Source organism: Orycteropus afer, unplaced genomic scaffold (genome assembly GCF_000298275.1).
Source record: "Orycteropus afer afer isolate SDZICR_OR568_19922 unplaced genomic scaffold, OryAfe1.0 scaffold00136, whole genome shotgun sequence".
NCBI classification, from domain to species: domain Eukaryota; kingdom Metazoa; phylum Chordata; class Mammalia; order Tubulidentata; family Orycteropodidae; genus Orycteropus; species Orycteropus afer.
In genome coordinates, this window is record NW_006921723.1 from 4,615,625 (window position 1) to 4,634,085 (window position 18,461).

Genomic DNA, 18,461 nt, shown 5'->3' on the forward strand with positions numbered 1-18,461 from the left:
CCCAGGGATCTAGGACAAGCGTGGAGACAACCATGCAGTGACCCAGCCACAACTCAGGACACTGGTCATCTTCACCATGACACACTTAGTGTCATATTCCTAAAAACGTATTTAAAAAATACCTTTTCACATGAACCTTATGTAACAGATGCAGTCTGTTTTAACTCATTTCAGAATGAAGTAAAACCCATGGCCAATGAGTCGATTCCGACTCACAGTGACCCCACAGGACACAGAAGAACTGCCCACAGAGTTTTCAAGGCTATAAATCTTTATGGAAGCAGATTACCTCATCTCCCTCCCAAGGAGTGGACGGTGGGTTCGAACTGCCGACCTTTTGGCTAGTAGCTGAATGCCTTAACCACTGCACCACCAGCACTCCCTGGAATGAAGTTCTCCCACATGATAAGCTGCTGACACACAGTTAGATAGTAAACTGGCCCTCTTTACCTGACTCCTCTAAAAAACATAACCAGGGAAGTACGTGAAGCAACTTGGCCACATGTGTACCAGCGCATGTGCACACACAGACACAACACGCACACGCACACGCACGGAAGACACAGGCAGCCCTGCAGTGTGGCGGCACATGGAACCTGTGGCTCCTGCTCTTCTCCTCTCAGCCCCCGTCCCACCCTTCTGTGTGACCGACTGCATTGGAAGGGGCTTCACTTTTTGTGTGCCCCAGGATGCCCACTGCCCAGACAGCTCTAACCCTGGGACTGTTCAGTGAGCACCAGGGTGAGAAAAGTGGTTTTGAGGATTATGTAAATCTCTCTCTCTGAAAAAAAAAAAAAGAGGAGGAGGAAAGGAAGAAGAAAAAGAGCGAGTGAAGTGTTGCATCACCGCATGCACCATGACTCAGCAAACGACAGAGAAGCAGCGCTTCCGCCTCCTCCCGCGAAGGACACCTGCCTACAACTAACGCCAGGGTGGGGCATACGTTGCACAGGACACCTCCAGAGATGACCATAGGTCTTAAAGGGCCATCCTCGGGGATACAGTTCTTTGTCTTTCCTAAGAAGATCATTGTACATCTGATCATATGTGGTTTTGAAATCGTAGACGTTCGGCTTGTCTGGGGCTGGTCCCGGGAGCTTCACGTGGGTCCCTGTCCCGAAGGATCGCACACTGAATCCTCGTTTGCTGAAAGACACAAAGGAGAAGAGAGTCACAGGTGGATTAAATGAGATGCAAAATTCAAAGCACAAAGGATATGAAATGAGAAAAGGGCAAGGTGAGTCAGTTTGTTATTAGAGAACATGTTTTTAAAATCTTAACTTTAATTATTACTTTTATTATAAAGTTAAGAACTCTATAAAGCTAGGGGAACCTATCCAAATGGAAGATGAAGGGCCTGTTACTTGCTATCTATCACAGGCTATCTAAAACATCGGTTTTGATACATGCAATTATAGATCATTCCATCTAGAACATTCCATTTGGAACACTGGGTTGTCTAGCCTATGTCCTGAGCTTCCTGTATGATTCATGTTCACTAGGTTTGTATGTCCTGAGTCCTAAGAAGCTTCTGAAGAGCTGACAGCATGTTCAAGCATCCCTGAGGTTTGCCACCCCTCACCAAGGGAACTCATCCCTTCTTTTTCCCAGGGCCTGGACAAGCTCAGACACCAGGCTTCTCAGTGTCATGTACATGGGAGCACCACATACACAGTAGCACATTTTATGTGGGAACATCTCATACACAGTAATGGGGTATACATGAGACCTCGTCCTTGGCCATTAGCACGATGAAGACTGACTGTTAAGGCTATGGGGATCAGCTCAGACTATGAACAAACAGCTGCAGCAGCTGTGGTTTACATTCTCATAACCAGAAAGGTCAAGATAACAAAAACTGACTAAGTGGGTTTCCTGATAAACTGGGAAGCCATGAACAATGCAGGCAAAACTGGAGGGGAGCATGAAACTACAGACCTGAGAGCGACAATTTGAACTGTGGGGAGAAACGTTACCTCAAAACACAACCACTAGTCGATCAGAAGAAAAGCATCCTCCAAATAGAGTTTTAATACCAAAAAACTGTCATGGCCAACAGCCACACTTACACTCTTGGTGTAACAACGCAAAAGAGTTAGTTTGGAGTGGAACTTGTATTCTTCCAAAATTATAGTCAAAAAAGGTAAAAGTTTAGTATGTTAGGGATGCCCAAATAAAACAGACCTCTTACCCCAGTGTCATGTTTACATCCCACACTATCTGCAGTGGCTGACCCCCACCCATGGAACTGTGTGCAAACAACTGGTGCAAACTCCCACTGTCTCTAGTCTTCCTGTGGTTTTTGTTGCAGCCCAGGGGGCATCAGGCAATGTCTAAAGATAGATTTGGTTTCGACTGGTGTCAAGCAGGCAGGAGGCAGGGATGCTGCTCACGTCCAACTGTGGACAAGACAGCCCCCATCACAGAGTCATCGGCCCAAATATACCTAGGCAGAGAAACCCTGATGACTAATAATCCCAAAGAAGAGACAAAGGTATGACATAAAGTCCACAGGAAAGGAAACGGTCTGTAAGAGTATAAACTTAGGGCCCCAGCTCACTCACATAAGAGAAATGCAGGACACAGACACTCCTTTTCACCTGTCACATTAAGAAAGTTCAGAAAGCTTGGCTTTGGTTTGGCTCTCTCCCACTACAACGTTAGCTCCACAGGGTGAGCGGTCTTTGTCCGTCTGCCACGTTCACTCACTACTGGGTCTCAACACCTGCTGTAGTGCGTGTACACAATGGTATGCAGCAGGTACAAGGACTGGCAAGTGAATCATGGGACTAGAGCAACCGCTGAGCCGTGGTGCCATGGCTGACACATGGTGTGACTGGAAGACAAGTGTGGCAGTAGCCAGCAAATGGCAACTGTATATTACCTCTGACCAGCAACCTCATGTGGACAAAACCACCCTATGGGACATGCACGTGCAGGTGTGAAATAGTCGTGGGTGAGGAGAGTCACAGCTGCACAAGAGACTAAAAATAACCTATGTGCCCCCACAGAGCAGGACACTCTATAACCGTGAAAAAGAGGGGGCACCAGATGTCCTGAACCAGAACATGTTGCCTCCAGGTAGAGGAAGCAGGTGTAGAGGCCTGGCTCACAGTGAGTCCACACTTATGGGGACCCTGTGCAAGCCTAAATGGCTCTGGGAGGACACAGGACTGTGTGGGGCTACCTTCCCCAAGGAGAGCCAGGCACCCTTTCCTAACTATCCAGACAAAACCTCATTTGAAAACTAATTTTTCAAAAAAATACCTTATCTATATGTAGTTAAACACCTCATCTTATGAGTCCAGAGATTGAAAAAAGCCCAGTCATGTCCTTTCTCCTGTGACATGCAGCCTGCCTTCCCCCAAGTGCTGTACACATAAGGGTGTAAGGGGGTTGGCAGATTAACAATCAGCAAATCAAAGTCCATGTATTCCTGAACTGTGAAATGGGCCTAAAGACATCCAGAACAGAATTTTCCAGATTTGGCTGTAAGCACCGATCCCTAAGACAAGTGAGATAGAAGGCAGCAAGGCCAACTGTTGGCTGTGTCCAGAGCTGGACTCAGCCCCAGTGCAGAGAAGTGAGGGCATCTTGAACATCTGCCCCTTGAAGAGGTGCACAAAGAACTATTTCCTCACCAATTCTGATCATTTACAATAAAGAAATATGTTTCTGGCAGAACCAGCTCCAGCCTGTGGTAAAGCCATTGTTCTACCAGCAAAGTGAGGCACCCATCTGTTCTGCGTACGTAGAGAGGCAGTGGCCAGGCCCTGCTGTGTGGGCCCGTGTTCTCCACATGACTGGATCCAGGGAGCAACAAAGGACACTCACAGGGGAGGACGAGGTTTGCCCCATTTGTCTCACAGATCATTCATTGTTTTATAAGGACACCCAAGAGACAGAGTGCAGATCCTTTGGGCCATGACATGTTTCCATCCTGTGGCCTTGTTAAGTGCCAGCGGCTTCAGGGCTACCTCAAGGGATGACTCTCAAGAAGGGGCTCGGTGTCTCTTCGGGTGACTCATCCTGGACTCCAGGCTCATGGCCTGTGTAACAGTTCCCACCCAGATACGCAGTTCCAAGTGCCCTGGAGCCCAGCACCGAAGGATCATCACACAGTAGTAACATCAGGGCCCAGACAGCCCACGTTTTTCACAGTCCTGTTGCCTGTGGAGGCAGTTCACCTTCTGAAACATGTGAGATCAAGAGCCTCTTGGACCCAGGTTGCCCTGGGGAATGCTGCTCAGGAACCCAGGTGCAGCACTGCCCTGTGTGCTTTGCCAATAGGGAACCACACCTGAGAGTCCAAGGGTGTTCCTAACAGAAGCATAAAGGCACAACACTGTCCCCCTCAAGCACCATGACCTTGGTGACCCGAGCAGCTAGAACTTTCCATAAGGCCCTGCTGGAGGGACTCAGCACCCTCATCACCATCTTGAATTGTGAGGCATCTCTAGTCCTCAGTCCACTGCTCCCACGCCTGTCTTTCATCCTCCCCCAGCACTGATGGCATCCCCTTTCCAAAGAACCTTCGGGCATTGAGGCAAAAACCCGAGACCCCACCAATTATAAGGTGCCAGACTTTATTGCAGGAAGAACAGTTCTGCCTTTGAGGTGTACACTGCGTCTCAAACTCAGAACAGCCAACATGTGCAAAGTGTGCCTGGTGATGACGTCAGGTCATCATTCCTGAGCAGCCTGGGTCTGCAGACTCACCACTCTAGGCGATGAAGGGCAGCAGGGATATGAGCTCCAGGTCAGAGGGGCAGGCAGTGAGGCTCAGTATAGCAGAGCCCACAAGAATGCAGTGCCCTCCTACTCTGTGTGAACAGTTAGGAGCCTAGGTGCACTGCCCTTCCTGTGTCGGGGCAGGCTAAGCTTCCCCAGCTCCATCATTGGGCCCTGCCTCTGGCTATGTCCCCCAGCCCTCTCCCCATTCACACATTCACACCAGGAGTGCCTAGCACCCACCTTGCATGAGGCACTGCATTGGGTGCTGGCATAATCTAACAAATGACTTGCCTCTCAGAGCCAGCAGGGAGGGAGGACAATAAAAAAGGAAACGAGGGAGTCCTTTACATAAGGCTGTATGCTATGACAAGACACAGAATTGTCCTGAGCTGCAATGTGGAACTGGTGGGTGGAGGCTGCTCCCAGGAAATGACTGAAGAGGAGAGGAGGAGGAGGAGCATGTTCCCAAGAAGGCAGGCAATCCATCCAGAGGTGCAGCTAGTCCAGGCATGGAGCGGTCCAACCACCAGAGGAACAGGAAGGAGGCCACAGGGGCTCGAGGGCCAGAGGCAGGTGATGTCTGAAATGAGCCAGGAAGGAACCATGCCACGCCAGAACGGCCACTTGATGCAGAAATCCCTTGGCTCAACATGGATTTTACCATCTGGCAAAGCAGACTTCTCCTTACTGATTTCTTGTAGGGTTTGAAATTTTGCCACTGGCTGTCCAAACGGAACTTACCCCACTTAAATCTGTCTACATGCCCAAAGGTGGATGATCACAAAGATAACCTGGCCAATCCTGAACAAGGTTGCACAAGCACCACCCTGGGTCTCCAAGGGCCAGGAAGGGATACTGCTCAGGGAAGACCCATCTGCCAGAAGGTGTCTCAGGCACCTGCCACCCTCCTCATGCCCCCAACCCATAACCCAAGATGCCCCAACCAAGGTGGTACATAGTGCTAACCCGCCAGTGCCCTCCCTTCACAGCCAAAATGCTCACTGGAGTAGAGCATCCTGGGGGATGGTCTGGACCTCAGCAAGCTCATTTGCACTCATTATCACAGACCTCAAATTGACCCAAGACTTGGACAGAGGCATGGGGACTGCCGTAGACCTCCAGGGCCACACCCAAGGAAAGTGATCTCAATGGTTTTCATTCATTAAAGCATTCAGAAGTACACTTATTTCAATTATTTAAACATTGGTTTCATTTATGATGATTAACATTTTAAAAATAAATTTTGAAAAATATAAATGATAGTGAGCATAAGAGTCAATGCTACGATCTTTATTTTTCTCCATTTTCCCTTTCCCCAACTTGCTGAAATGCTACTTTTCACCGAGTGCATTTAAAAATAATGGAATGTATTTTGTTTTCCCCCACAAAATATTCTTAAGTGGCAAAAAGGCTAAGGAGCAAGACATGTGCATTTCCTGTTGAGCTGATGCAGTTGACAAGACAGTCACCACGTGCTGGGCCAACAGTGTTGTATGACCGTTTGTTCCTTGTATCAGAGAACAGGGTGACATTAAAGTTCTCCTAACAACTAAATGGCCTTTTCACAAAAGCCAGATATTTCGTATGTTATAACTGATCTTCCAGCCAAACACTGTTTATTAAACGTCTTTATAAACATCAATAATGTATCATAAAGGATGGAAAAGGGCGTTGTCTTCATTCTACCCCACTGACAAATGATACAGTAACGTTAGGATGAACACCAGACAGAACTGTTAAGAAAACATCCAAATCAACAGCATGTGTTAAGGAGTTTTTTTTTCCCGCCCTTACCTGTTTTTTCTATTTTCTAACTTTTTGCAGTATATTTATATTAATCTAACTTTAAAAATATATATTTTAGTTAAGATGGAAATGCTACCTTCTGAAAATGCAACCTGTGAATGAGTGAGGTGCTCATGATCAGTTTCTCGTATTAAAGGCAAATTCGATCTACTGCATTTCTGAGAATGAAATCTACCCTGGAGGAAGTAAAATGCTCCTTAGAAGCAAGGATAGTGAGACTTGTCTCGCTTTCTTTTCTTTGGATACATCATTAGGAAAGATCAATTGCCAGAAAAAAAGACATCATGCTTGGTAAAGCAGAGGATCAGAGAAAAAGTAGGAGACCTTCAATGAGATGGACTGACACAGTGGCTCCAACAATGGACACATAGCAACCATCTTGAGGATGGCACAGGACCAGGCAATGTTTCATTCTGTTGTGCACGAGGTTTCTAACCTGAAGAGGACACCTAAGAACAATAGTCTATGATGACCTCATATTTACATGCAAAACAACCTCTCACAGGCTATCACTGCTTCAGTGCTTGTCTCTAATTCCACTGAGGTACAACCCAAGATTATTGTGTGCGACTCATAGCAACTAACCCTTCATGGTTTCCTAGGTTGTAATCTTTATGGGAGGAGCTTTGGTGGTGTAGTGCCTAAGGCATCTGACTGCTAACCAGAAGGCTGACGGTTCAAACCCACTAACCACTCCTCTGAAAAACAGGCTATCTACGATTAGGCAATCTACTTCCGCAAAGATACCGCCTTGGGAACCCAAGGAGGAGGTCACTATGAGCCACATACAACTCAACGATCTAACTTGACAGCAGCGAGTTTGGTTTTAGTTTGGTAATCTTCATGGGAACAGACTGTCACGTCTTTTCTCCAGCAAAGCCATTGGTGGGTTTGAATCACGACCTTTTGGTTAGCAGCTGAATGCTTTAACCATTGTGCCACCAGAGTTTCTTCACTGAAGATGAGGAAGGTAGAAACTTCTCTTCTGAAGATGCCATTTATCACTGGCAAAATCTGGACCCTGTAATATTTCAGTAATTTTTAAAAAATTTCTTTCCCCTTGTGCCTGGCATGACCTGCTCTCCTCAACTCTGCTTCTCTGGGTGCTATGTCCTTTTGCTTGTCACTATCTGCCTCCCAGTGAATCCCCTCAAAGTGTCCCTACCTTCTGACATAGCACCAGCACAGTGAACCCCTCAGTATTTTACCTCAAATGGCTCAGCAGCACATAACCACCATCCACATGCTTATTTCTGGTGTGAACACTAAGCCATTCTAAGCAAGAACCTCCTACTGACTGTAAACCTGCTCAATCACCTTCCCTGCTTTCTCATCTATAAAGAAGGCTAGATAAGACAGTACTCCATGAAATAAGCGTTTCAGCAACTGGAGCTATGACTATGGCCTGCTGTCTTGTCTATGCTTACATTGAAACAGAAATCTACTTCCCTCGTAACATCTCCCAGTCCTAGTCCTGCCTGCAGAACAAAACGCATGCCTAGTTCCTCAGACGAAGGGAATCGTGTTCCCCAAGGGCACATCCTCAGTACCATCAGCTGTTCTCAAGGACCTCAAGGCCATGACCTCAACTCCTCTCACTTTCCCAAAGATTTTCCAATCTTCTTTCTTCAAGAGGGCCCAGAACCAAAAAATCAAAGACAGCAGCCAAAGGGGCTACAGGGCAGAGCCAACCACCCTCCCCCCTTGTAAAGGGTAATGTGGTCTGGGACCAGGAGGTGGCTAGCACTGGGACTGGGAGCATGCCATTGCAAATCACCTGGATTAAAAGCTAGTGCCTGGCACATACTAACCACGTGACCGCAGGCAAGTCAGGTAGCCCTGAGGGGTCTCACCTGTGATAGGAGATCCAAGCACCTCGCCTCCCGCAACACAAGTGTGTCCTCTCCCACTGCCCAGACTTCTGTTCAGCCTGTCATGTTCCCAGAGCTCTGGTGTGTACCCTGTCACTCTAGTACAGGCCTCTCTCTGAGGGTGCTCTCTCTTCACCTGTCTAAGTTTGGACAGTGGACGGTCTAAAGAGCGGAGGGGTTGAAACCAGACAGGCAAGCACCTGGCTCAGTATGAAGAACCTTCAGCCTGTCTCTTCCAGCCTGATGCTTCTGTAGCCTCTAGTTCATCTTCTCAAAATGGCACTGATCATTTAAGTTATGGATGGAGAACAGACTGAGAATCCAGTGCAGTGATTCATAGAAATCTTTTTCAAAAATTTTTTTTGTATGTCTTCCAAAAATCAGTATGTCCCTTAACATTAAAAATTAATGGCTGGTTAAGTCCATCCAGGAGAAGGGCTTGGAACAAAAAACAAGTTAATTGGCTCCAAAGGGAGACCTTAATCCACAGAGTACAAAGAACAGGAAGCTTTATGGAAATAGAAAATGAAAGTCCTGCCTATGATCCCCCCAAATATAAACAATACCCAGGACTGGAATCTGAAACAATTTAGTTTCAAAAGATAAAATTATCATCCCAGGGAACATTATGACTAGCTCTTAAAAAAAAGTCAACAATTAATACCACTTTGCCAGGAAAATATATTAAAGACTGGTTTTCAATAGAGTAAAAAAAAAAAAGTTTCACTGATAAACTACCATGTACATTCGGATAGCTACATTTGACATATTTCAGTCCAGAGTTCTACTATGTAGTTTAATGTAGTTGTAACCAAAGTGCATATACAATATTCCTGCCTTCTTTCAGTTATCATAACCATTTTTCTGGGCTTTTCCATTTTCAAAGCCCGCACAAGACTCTAAATCTCACCTTTGCAAGCTCTCCTAGCCTGTAATTGAAAACATTACCTTATACGGGCAATTCCTCAGTTATGAACGTCCTGACTTACCAAAAGTTAAGAAACCAACCCCCATAAAGCCTTTTATATTAAAAATTTGAGGTACAGGCAGCCCCTGGGTTACGAACAAGATCCGTTCCTAACTGTGTCTTGGAGGAATGTCAGGGCTCCAAACTGGTGCTGTGTGGTTCAATCATGGCCAAGGAAGCATTACCAGGAACAGACCTGAATTTTTAAAGTTACAATAAACCGGAAAGATAGCTGAAATGAGAAAAATCACAGGTCAAAGCCTTGCTAGAAACTTAATCTTCCTCTTATAGAAGAAGGGCAGTACACTCATTACATAGCAATCAAATCTCTCACCCTTGGATTTCTATCAGTGAGTAGCAGCGCTGCCCTGCTCAAAGATGGTGGTCAATCGTCTGCTCTGAATGTGTATCACTCTCTTATAGTCCTGGCAATCACCCTATTTCACACATCAGGCTCCTGAAGGGACTCAACATGCCTCTTCCAAGTCTTCCATGCCAGGGTTTGACCTGTAATTTTTCCTCTTCCAGGTACTATGCTGCCAAGTTGTAAAATTTCAGGCCTGCTCCTGTTTTATTTCATCAGCCATGGCAGAATCAGCATAAAGAGCAAGTAGTTGTCCATAAGCTGGATGTTCATAACCCAGGGACTGTCTGCATATACAATCGTTTGTCATAATAAGCAAGTGTTACTTTGTGACGTCCATCAAAATATTATTATTACTATTGTGTATTATATCTGGAAGTGTTTCTTTAACGTTCTTTATGTACAGAAAAGTACAATAAACACTAAGACATACATTTGACTGACTGATGTTAGATACAAATCGTACCTAATTGTTCTGATTTACGTAAATTCGACTTAAATAAACTCAATAGAAAAGAAAAAGCATATAAATTTTCAAAAGTGAAAATGACAACAGATAAATCATTCAATCTTAAATAGCAATTTAAAAACTAAACTAAAGGTGAGCGTTTGCTTTTTTAAAAACAAAACAAAACTCTATAGCTTGAAAAGGAAACAATGCCTAGGGGTGAGGAAAGGGAAACCCAATAAAAAGATTGTTTCCAAAAAAAAAAAAAAAAAGATTGTTTCCTAGGAAGACTTTAGACACAATGTATAAAAATCTAAAACATGACAACTCTTGACTCAGCAATTTCACCTCTAGGAATTACCCCAAAGAAATAAAATTAAAAATCTTGCAAAGACCTATTTGTAAGACACAAGGATGCTGACACTGTAAGCATGAAAATACTAAATCCATTGCTGATGAGTCGATTCCAACTCATTGTGACCCTACAGAATAGAGCAGAACTGCCCCACAGGATCTCCAAAACTGTAAATCTTTACAGAAGCATATGGTCTTTCTCTCCTGGAGCAGCTGGTGGGTTTGAACCACCAACCAGGGCACCTTGAACACAAGGAAGCAGCCTGTTAGTAGTGACTTGTTCACAAAAGCAAAGGCTCTTAGGAGTCCACTGGATTCCTGTGCCCTGATTTTGTAACACCCCACTGAGGTTCAGTAAGAATAAATGTACTCAAGTTCAAAGTACCCAAATGAACACAGAAATGATACTGAATTAGAAAGATGTTCACAATTTTATACGAAAAGAGCAGATTACAGAATATTATCTCCCTTAAACGTATTGTGTGCACTGAAACACTTGGAAAGATGTGTATCAAAACGACATGCTGTGGGTAATTCTTAACTCTCCTCCTTACCTTCCATTTATTTTCTACAGTGAGAATTTTTTGCAACAAGAAAATACTACTTTTACAACTAAAATAAGCGATTTCAACTACTGAAAACACCCAAATATAAATAAGCATTTTAAAATTTAAAGATGCAGGTCTAAACAGTAACTTCATGTTCACAATAACAGTAGCTGTTACTCTAAACTTACCTCCTTTGCCCTCGCTGAGTCTACTTTTTTTTAACCAGTAAATATGAAACAGAGTAAAGCAGGGAGGTATAAGGATCCCCAATGGGTGGTTCCGCAGGGGGGCTCTTCTACACTCCTCTCCATGGGAATCCCAGTGATGTGCCCATTACAGCTGCCATTTTGGAGAACTGTCCCCAGAAGTATCAGATTGGCATGAGTTTAAAACAGATACTAAATCTGAGTGCATTAACAAACTGGCTAAAGGTATTAATTAAGAAACTTTGTTTTGTTAAGATTTTATCTCTACTTTGTTATGTAGACACAGAAGAGGCTTAAGGAGGTCTTCAGATTTCTTATACTCCAACTAAGGAAATTTATATTGTGTTTTCCAAGAGTGTGAATGTTGCATTCTTTTGTTTACATTTATCATACTTTTAAGGATATTCCCTACAGGTAAATTCATCATGGGGATTGGACCCATTACAGTGTAATTCCAGTGGAATACTCACTTTTACCTTGATTTGTTAGGTTCCAAACATACCACACCCTACCAAAAAAATAACATCAAGCATATACAGTGAGCAGTGTGGAAGATGCTTGGAAGAAAAACTCAACAAAGAAACTCGGAATTATGGTGGACATAAACCTACTTCCCACCTCCTTACACATGAGACTGGGATGTGGGTGGGGAATTCTAATTTTTCAAGAGGCTTAGCCTAAGTTACTCAGGGGATTCAAAGCTGGGCTATGATCACAAAAGAAGGGACACTGCTTTCCTATAAAGTCCAGGTATGGAAACTTACGGGGAAAGGAATTTCAACTTCATTTTACTATGTAAATTGACATATACCAAAATTTAACTGTAACGAAAGTTGTCAATCTCACATTTTGGTAAGCGACTTTAAACAAAACTTTATCAAATAGGATTAAACTTTTATTAAACATATACAACACAAGGGTCACAAAAGAAATTAGGGCAGAAGCGAAATATTAACTGGTAGTGCCAAACCGACTGCTCCTGTATGAAGTATTTCAGAAACTACCAACGAGGCTTTCATTACTGGAGTGGTGGAAGGAGTATTTTTTGTACAAGACATGGAAAAGCTGATAGTTGTAGATACACAAATTTATAAAGTTAACAAAATAGGCCCTTTTCTGTGTTTTTTAAAACTCGGTCTATCATAAGGTTATGCAAGTTTGACAACGACGACACCCTGAAAATAGAATCGTCGAAGCTTAATCTCGTTCCTAACATTTACCGCCTTACTGATAAGTATTTGAAAAAGGTGCCTGCTAGTTTTCAGATACAGAAACATGAAGGCAAAACAGTCGCAGGCACTGCCAAACTTTCAGGTTTACTGAAGGCTGTGATGTTTCTAGAACACGTGAACACGGCAGCTAAAACTCTAAATTTTCCCATGTTGCTAAGCACACGTGTCCGGGAACCGCGCGCTACTGAAGCAGGACTCGGCGGATGGAGCACTGTGGACTCCTCGCTACGCCCTAGCCTGCGAGAGCCGAGTCCGTAAGCAGAGCCTGGCCCTGCGCCGTCGCGAGCCGCGGCCCCCTCGGTACTCCTTTGGTGGGGCCGCCCAGCACGGCACGGCCGGCCAGCAGAGGACATGGGGAGCGGCCAAGGCACCGCTGCCTGCCGTCCATAACAGGCCTGGACCAGGGCTGGAGCGAGAGCAGGGTAGGGGCCGAGGCTGGAGAGAGAGCAAAGTGGGGGCCGGGAGAGACAGCAGGTCGGCCAGCGTCCGATGGGGCGCGCTGGGCCGGGGCGGAGGCCCTAACTACCTGAGGATGTTGTGCGCCTCCATGCTCCGGTTCTGGTTACTCGAGCATACCACCGCCACCCGCAGTGGCGACGACGGCATGGCCGCGACGGCACCGTCCGCGGCGACCGCGGCACCCCTTCTCTGGGACTCCTACCCGGCGGCGGCAGCGCTTCCGCGCGACCAAAATGGCGACAGCGGCAGCCGGAAGTCGGCAACGCGGAAGCGGCAGAGGCGGCGACGTAGCGCGTCTGGACGCGCGGCGCGGGGGTTTGCGCGCCAGCCTCGAGCGCCAGGCCCGCGGGAAAAGGACGAGAACCGACTGTACACTGCTGACTGCGAGAGCAGAAGTCCGGCGTCCACCGTATCTGCTCGGAGCCTGCGCAGCTAAGGCTCGAGTTCCGCAAAGAAGTTCGCGGCTCGACGGCCCGGCGCACGGCGCCGACGCCCGTGACGTCACAACGCCCCGTCGTTGTCGCCGAGAGTGACGCGAAAGACGGTTGGTCTAGTGAGAGGCGGTCCGGCGCCTTTGGGGTGATGTCTAGGCTGTGTTGTTCTCTGTCCATCAGCTTCTGGCCTGTGTTTCTCGCTCCCGTCATCCTCGAGCCGTGGCATCTCCTGGAACCGCCCTCTTCGTCACCATCAGCAAGTCCCTGAGAACCATCGATACTCTTACATCCTCAGTGTTTCTCCCGAGCAATGACCGCCACAGCCTCTTACCGCCTCCCTTCTACCGGCTCGCAGGAATACTAGCACATCAAAGTCCTGCTGGAAACCCAAGTTTAAAATTGAATAAACCAAAATAAAACCCAAACCCACTGCTGTGGAGTTGGCTCCGACTCATAGCGACCCCTCTCTGGGTTTCTGAGGCAGTATCACTACGGAAGTAGATTGCCCAACCTTTCTTCGGAGGAGTGGCTGGTGGGTTTGAATCGCCTTCTGGTTAGCAGTCACATGCCTTAGGCACAGCGCCACCAAAGTTAACTTAAAATTTAATAAAAATCGTTAAACTATTATTGTTGTTGTTATGTGCCGTCCAGTCGGCCCCGACTCATAGCAACCCCTCCTTGGGTTTCCGAGGCAGTATCATTATGGAAGTAGGATTGCCCAACCTTCCTTCCGAGGAGTGGCTGGTGGGTTTGAACCGCCAGCCGTCTGGTTAGCAGGCAAGTGTCTTAGCCACTATGCTACCAGAGCTCCCCCGTTAGTATTTTTATGGTAAAGAGGAAGCGTAGGTGATGTAGGGCGATTTAGTGGCGCAATTGTTAAGCGCTATGTCAAAAGTGTGAACACCCCAGCTGGTCCCTGTGAGAAAGATGAGGAAGCCTACTTCTGTAAAGATTTACAGCCTTGGAAACCCTGTGGGCAATTCTACTCTCATAGAGTCTTTATGAGTTTAAATTGGACTTGACAGCAATGGGTTAGCTTTGGGTTGATAGGTGGTGTGAGGAGGGGGAACCTGCCATAAACTTCCAAGAGCATATTGACAGGTCCTTGCAGTGGATTTGTTTGGAGGCACTAAGGGCTGGCTACAGTGGAATTTGTCAACACGATTTTTACTCTCCAGCCATGTACAGTTACCTGGATATATGCACGGAGTGGGCACTGAGTTGGTGTTTTGCTTATTGACATGCAACAGAGCCCTAGGGGCGCAAGTCCCAAGATCAGCAGAGCATGGCAGGCTGCTGAACAAAGAAAGACTCAGCTATAGGCAGGGTTTAGACATGCCATAAGCTAGAGATCATTTCCAAAGCAGCTTCTTACATATGGGAAGCAGACCACATCCCTAAAGCAGCTACTCAGCTGCTTGTGGTATATCCTACCATGCAGTTGATTGCCAGTCTCATCGTGGGGAATAACTACCACCAGCTGCCCAGCCACTCAGCCAGGCCCAGCCAAGTTGGCACACAACCTTAACTACCACACCATCTATCGTGATGCTGCTTATTGGTCCAGTTGTGAGGATTTTTGTTTTCTTTATATAGAGATGTAATCCATACTGCAGACTGTAGTCTTTAATCTTCATCAGTAAGTGCTCCAAGTCATCCTCACTTTCAGCAAGCAAAGTTGTGTCGTCTGCATATCTCAGGTTGTTAATGAGCCTCCTCCAATCCTGATGCCACATTCTTCTTCATATAGTCCAGCTTCTCAGCTTATTTGCTCAGCATAAAGATTGAATAAGTATGGTGAAAGGATACAATCCTGCCACACTCCCTTCCTGATTTTAAACTATGCAATATCCCCTTGTTCCATTCAAATGACAGCCTCCTGGTCTATGTATAGATTCCTCATGAGTACAATCAAGTGTTGTGGAATACCCATTCTTCTCAATGTTATCCACAATTTCTTATGATCCACAAAATTGAATGCTTTTGCATAGTCAATAAAATACAAGTAAACATCTTCCTGGTATTCTTTGCTTTGAACCAAGATCCATCTGACATCAGCTATGATATCCCTCACTCCATGTCCCTTTCTGAATCCAGCTTGCATTTCTGGAAGTTCTCTGTCAATATACTGCTGCAACCAGTTTTGAACTATCTTCACTAAGAGTTTACTTGCATGTGATATCAATGATATTGTTAGATAATTTCCACATTCTGTGGGATCACCTTTCTTTGGAATGGGTACAAATATGGATCTCTTCCAGTCAGTTGGCCAGGTAGGTAGGTGTCTTTCAAATCTCTTGGCATAGCCAAGTGAGTACCTCCAGTGTGGCATCCGTTTGTTGAAACATCTCAATGGGTATTCCATCAATTCCTGGAGCCTTGTTTTTTGCCAGTTCCCTCAGTGCAGCTTCGACTTCTTCCTTCAAATCCAATGGTTCTTGATCATATGCCACCTCCTGAAATGGATGAAGATTGACCAATTCTTTTTGGTACAGTGACTCTGTGTATTCCTTTCATCTTCTTTTGATGTTTCCTGAATCATTCAACATATTGCCTATGGAATCTTTCAATATTGCAATTTGAGGCTTAATTTTTTTCTTCAGTTCTTTCAGTTTGAGAAATGCTGAGTGTGTTCTTACCTTTTGGTTTTCTAACTCCAGGTGTTTGCACATTTCATTATAATAATTGGCTTTCTCTGCTCGAGCTGCTCTTTGAAATCTTCAGGTCAGCCCTTTCGTCATTTCTTCCATTTGCTTTAGCTACTCTACATTCAAGGGCAAGTTTCAAGGTCTCTTCTGACATCTATTTTGGTCTTTTCTTCCTTTCCTGTCTTTTTCATGACCTCATGTTTCCTTCATGGATGATGTTCTTGATGTCATCCCACAGTTCTTCTGGTTTTTGGTCATTGGTGTTCAATGCATCAAATCTATTCTTTAGATGGTCTCTAAATTCAGGAGGGATATAAGCAAGGTCATATTTTGTCTCTCATGGGCTTCTTTTTATTGTCTTCAGCTTCAACTTGAACTTGCGTATGAGCAGTTGATGGTCTGTTCCACAGTCAGCTCCTGGTCTTGTCTTTGCTGAAGATATTGAGCTTCTCCATTGCTTCTTTCTACAGATGTAGTCAATCTGATTCCTGTGTACTCCACCTGGTGAAGTTCATGTGTATGGCCACCGTTTGTGTTGTTGAAGAAAGGTATTTGCAATGAATAAATCATTGGTCTTGCAAAATTCTATCATGCGATCTCCAGTGTCATTTCTATCACCAAGGCCATATTTTCCAACTACCAGTAAGTCTTCTTTGTTTCCAACTTCTGCATTCCAATCATCAGTGATAATTAACACATCTTGATTGTACATTTGGCCAATTTCAGACTGCAGAAGTTGGTAAAAATCTTCAATTTCCTCATCTTTGGCTTTGGTGCATAAATTTGAATAAAACTAGTATTAACTGGTGTTCCTCATAGGCATATGGATATTTTCCTATCACTGACAGCATTGTACTTCAGGATAGGTCTTGATACATTCTTTTTTTTTTTTAATGCATTTTATTGAAATGTAATTTATGTACAGTGAAATATACAAAACTAAAGTGACATGGGTCAATGCATTTTTTTATTTTGCAGTGTTCCCTCCCCTCTCTTCCCACCCCTGGCAAGCAACAAAGTTTCCCTCCATATATAAATCTTGCCTTGACCCTCCACCACAAAGAACTAATACTATATTTGTCCTTCTGTGATTGACTTATTTCACTCAGCATAATGTCCTCCAAGTCCATCCATATTATGTGGTGTTTTGCAGACTCTACATTATTCTTTAATGCTGCATAGCATTCCATTATGTGTGTGTATCATAGTTTGGTTGTCCACTCTTCTGCTGATGGGCACATAGGTAGTTTCCATCTTTTTGCTATTGTAAATAGTGCTGTGATGAACATGGGTGTGCATATATCTGTTCCTGTCCTGGCTCTCACCTCTCTAGGATATATACCTAGTAATGGGATTGCTGGGTCAAATGTTATCTCCAATTACAGCTTTCTAAGGAATCACCATACTGCTTTCCACAGTGTTTGTATTTCTTCACAGTCCCACCAGCAGTGTATGAGAGTCCCAATCTCTCCACATCCCCGCCAGCATTTGTTATTTTCTGTTTCATTGAAACTTGCCATCAATGCTGGGGTGAGACGGTATCTCATTGTTGTTTTGATTTGCATCTCTCTGATGGTCAATGAACTCCTTTGCCTGTTCAATGTCTTATCTATTTCTGAAAATTTAATATTAATTTTCTGGATTTCTGTGTGTAGATTTTTTGTCATTTCTAATTTTTCATTTATTTTGTCATTTTGTTCTTGTATTATCTTTCAAAATTGTTGTAAGATTTTCTCTGTGCTTGCCTCAATTTTGTCAGTGTTTTCCTTGATCTGCCTCTCAATTCATTGAAGATACCTAAATATAATTCTTTTGAATTCCTTATTAGGGAGTTCCAATACTGTGTCTTCCTCAGGGATGTATTTTGTGTCTGTATCCTCGTCCCTTGTTTCTTCTGCTTTATCTTGCTTCTTTGGGTGGACTGTGATGCTCTGCTGTCTCTGAGGTATTGTGACATTTTTGTGTTTATATTTAATTAGTGATTGTATGTTGGAGTGACTTGCCCACGATTTTCATTTTCTTTGTTTTGTTTGTATGTTATCTACATAAGCAGTGTACTGTGCTGTGCTCCTCTATTCACTAGTTCACAGCACTTGTACATTCACCACCTGTCTCCTTTCCTGTTGTCAGCCTCTTGTATGATCCTGCCAACCTTGGCAAACAGAGCCTATTCTTAGGTCCCTGGAATCTGTATGAAAATGGTATCACTTTAAATATCCAAAATGGCTACCACTTGTAAACAATGAAAATGGCTGCACCCTCCAAACAACAGAAAGAGCACAGCTCAGGTTGTTTCCCTCCTTGCTGTTTCCCTTCCTAGTCATAGGCCACCAGTGCAGTCATCCCTGCAGCTCTTGGTGACCAGGACTGATCTTTAGGTCAATTCTCAG

General features: G+C 44.7%; 1 protein-coding gene across 1 annotated transcript in view; it reads right to left on the reverse strand.

The window, feature by feature from the left end:
• SSU72 (SSU72 homolog, RNA polymerase II CTD phosphatase) overlaps positions 1–13,136 on the reverse strand; it is a 29,332-nt gene extending 16,196 nt beyond the window's left edge. Inside the window, exons 1-2 of the mRNA XM_007945416.2 lie at positions 13,057–13,136; positions 1,003–1,146 (exon numbers count right to left, since the gene is read on the reverse strand). Of these exons, the coding sequence (XP_007943607.1) occupies positions 1,003–1,146; positions 13,057–13,136 (224 nt within the window). The remainder of the gene's footprint in view (positions 1–1,002; positions 1,147–13,056) is intronic.
• Between the last annotated feature and the right edge of the window lie 5,325 nt (positions 13,137–18,461).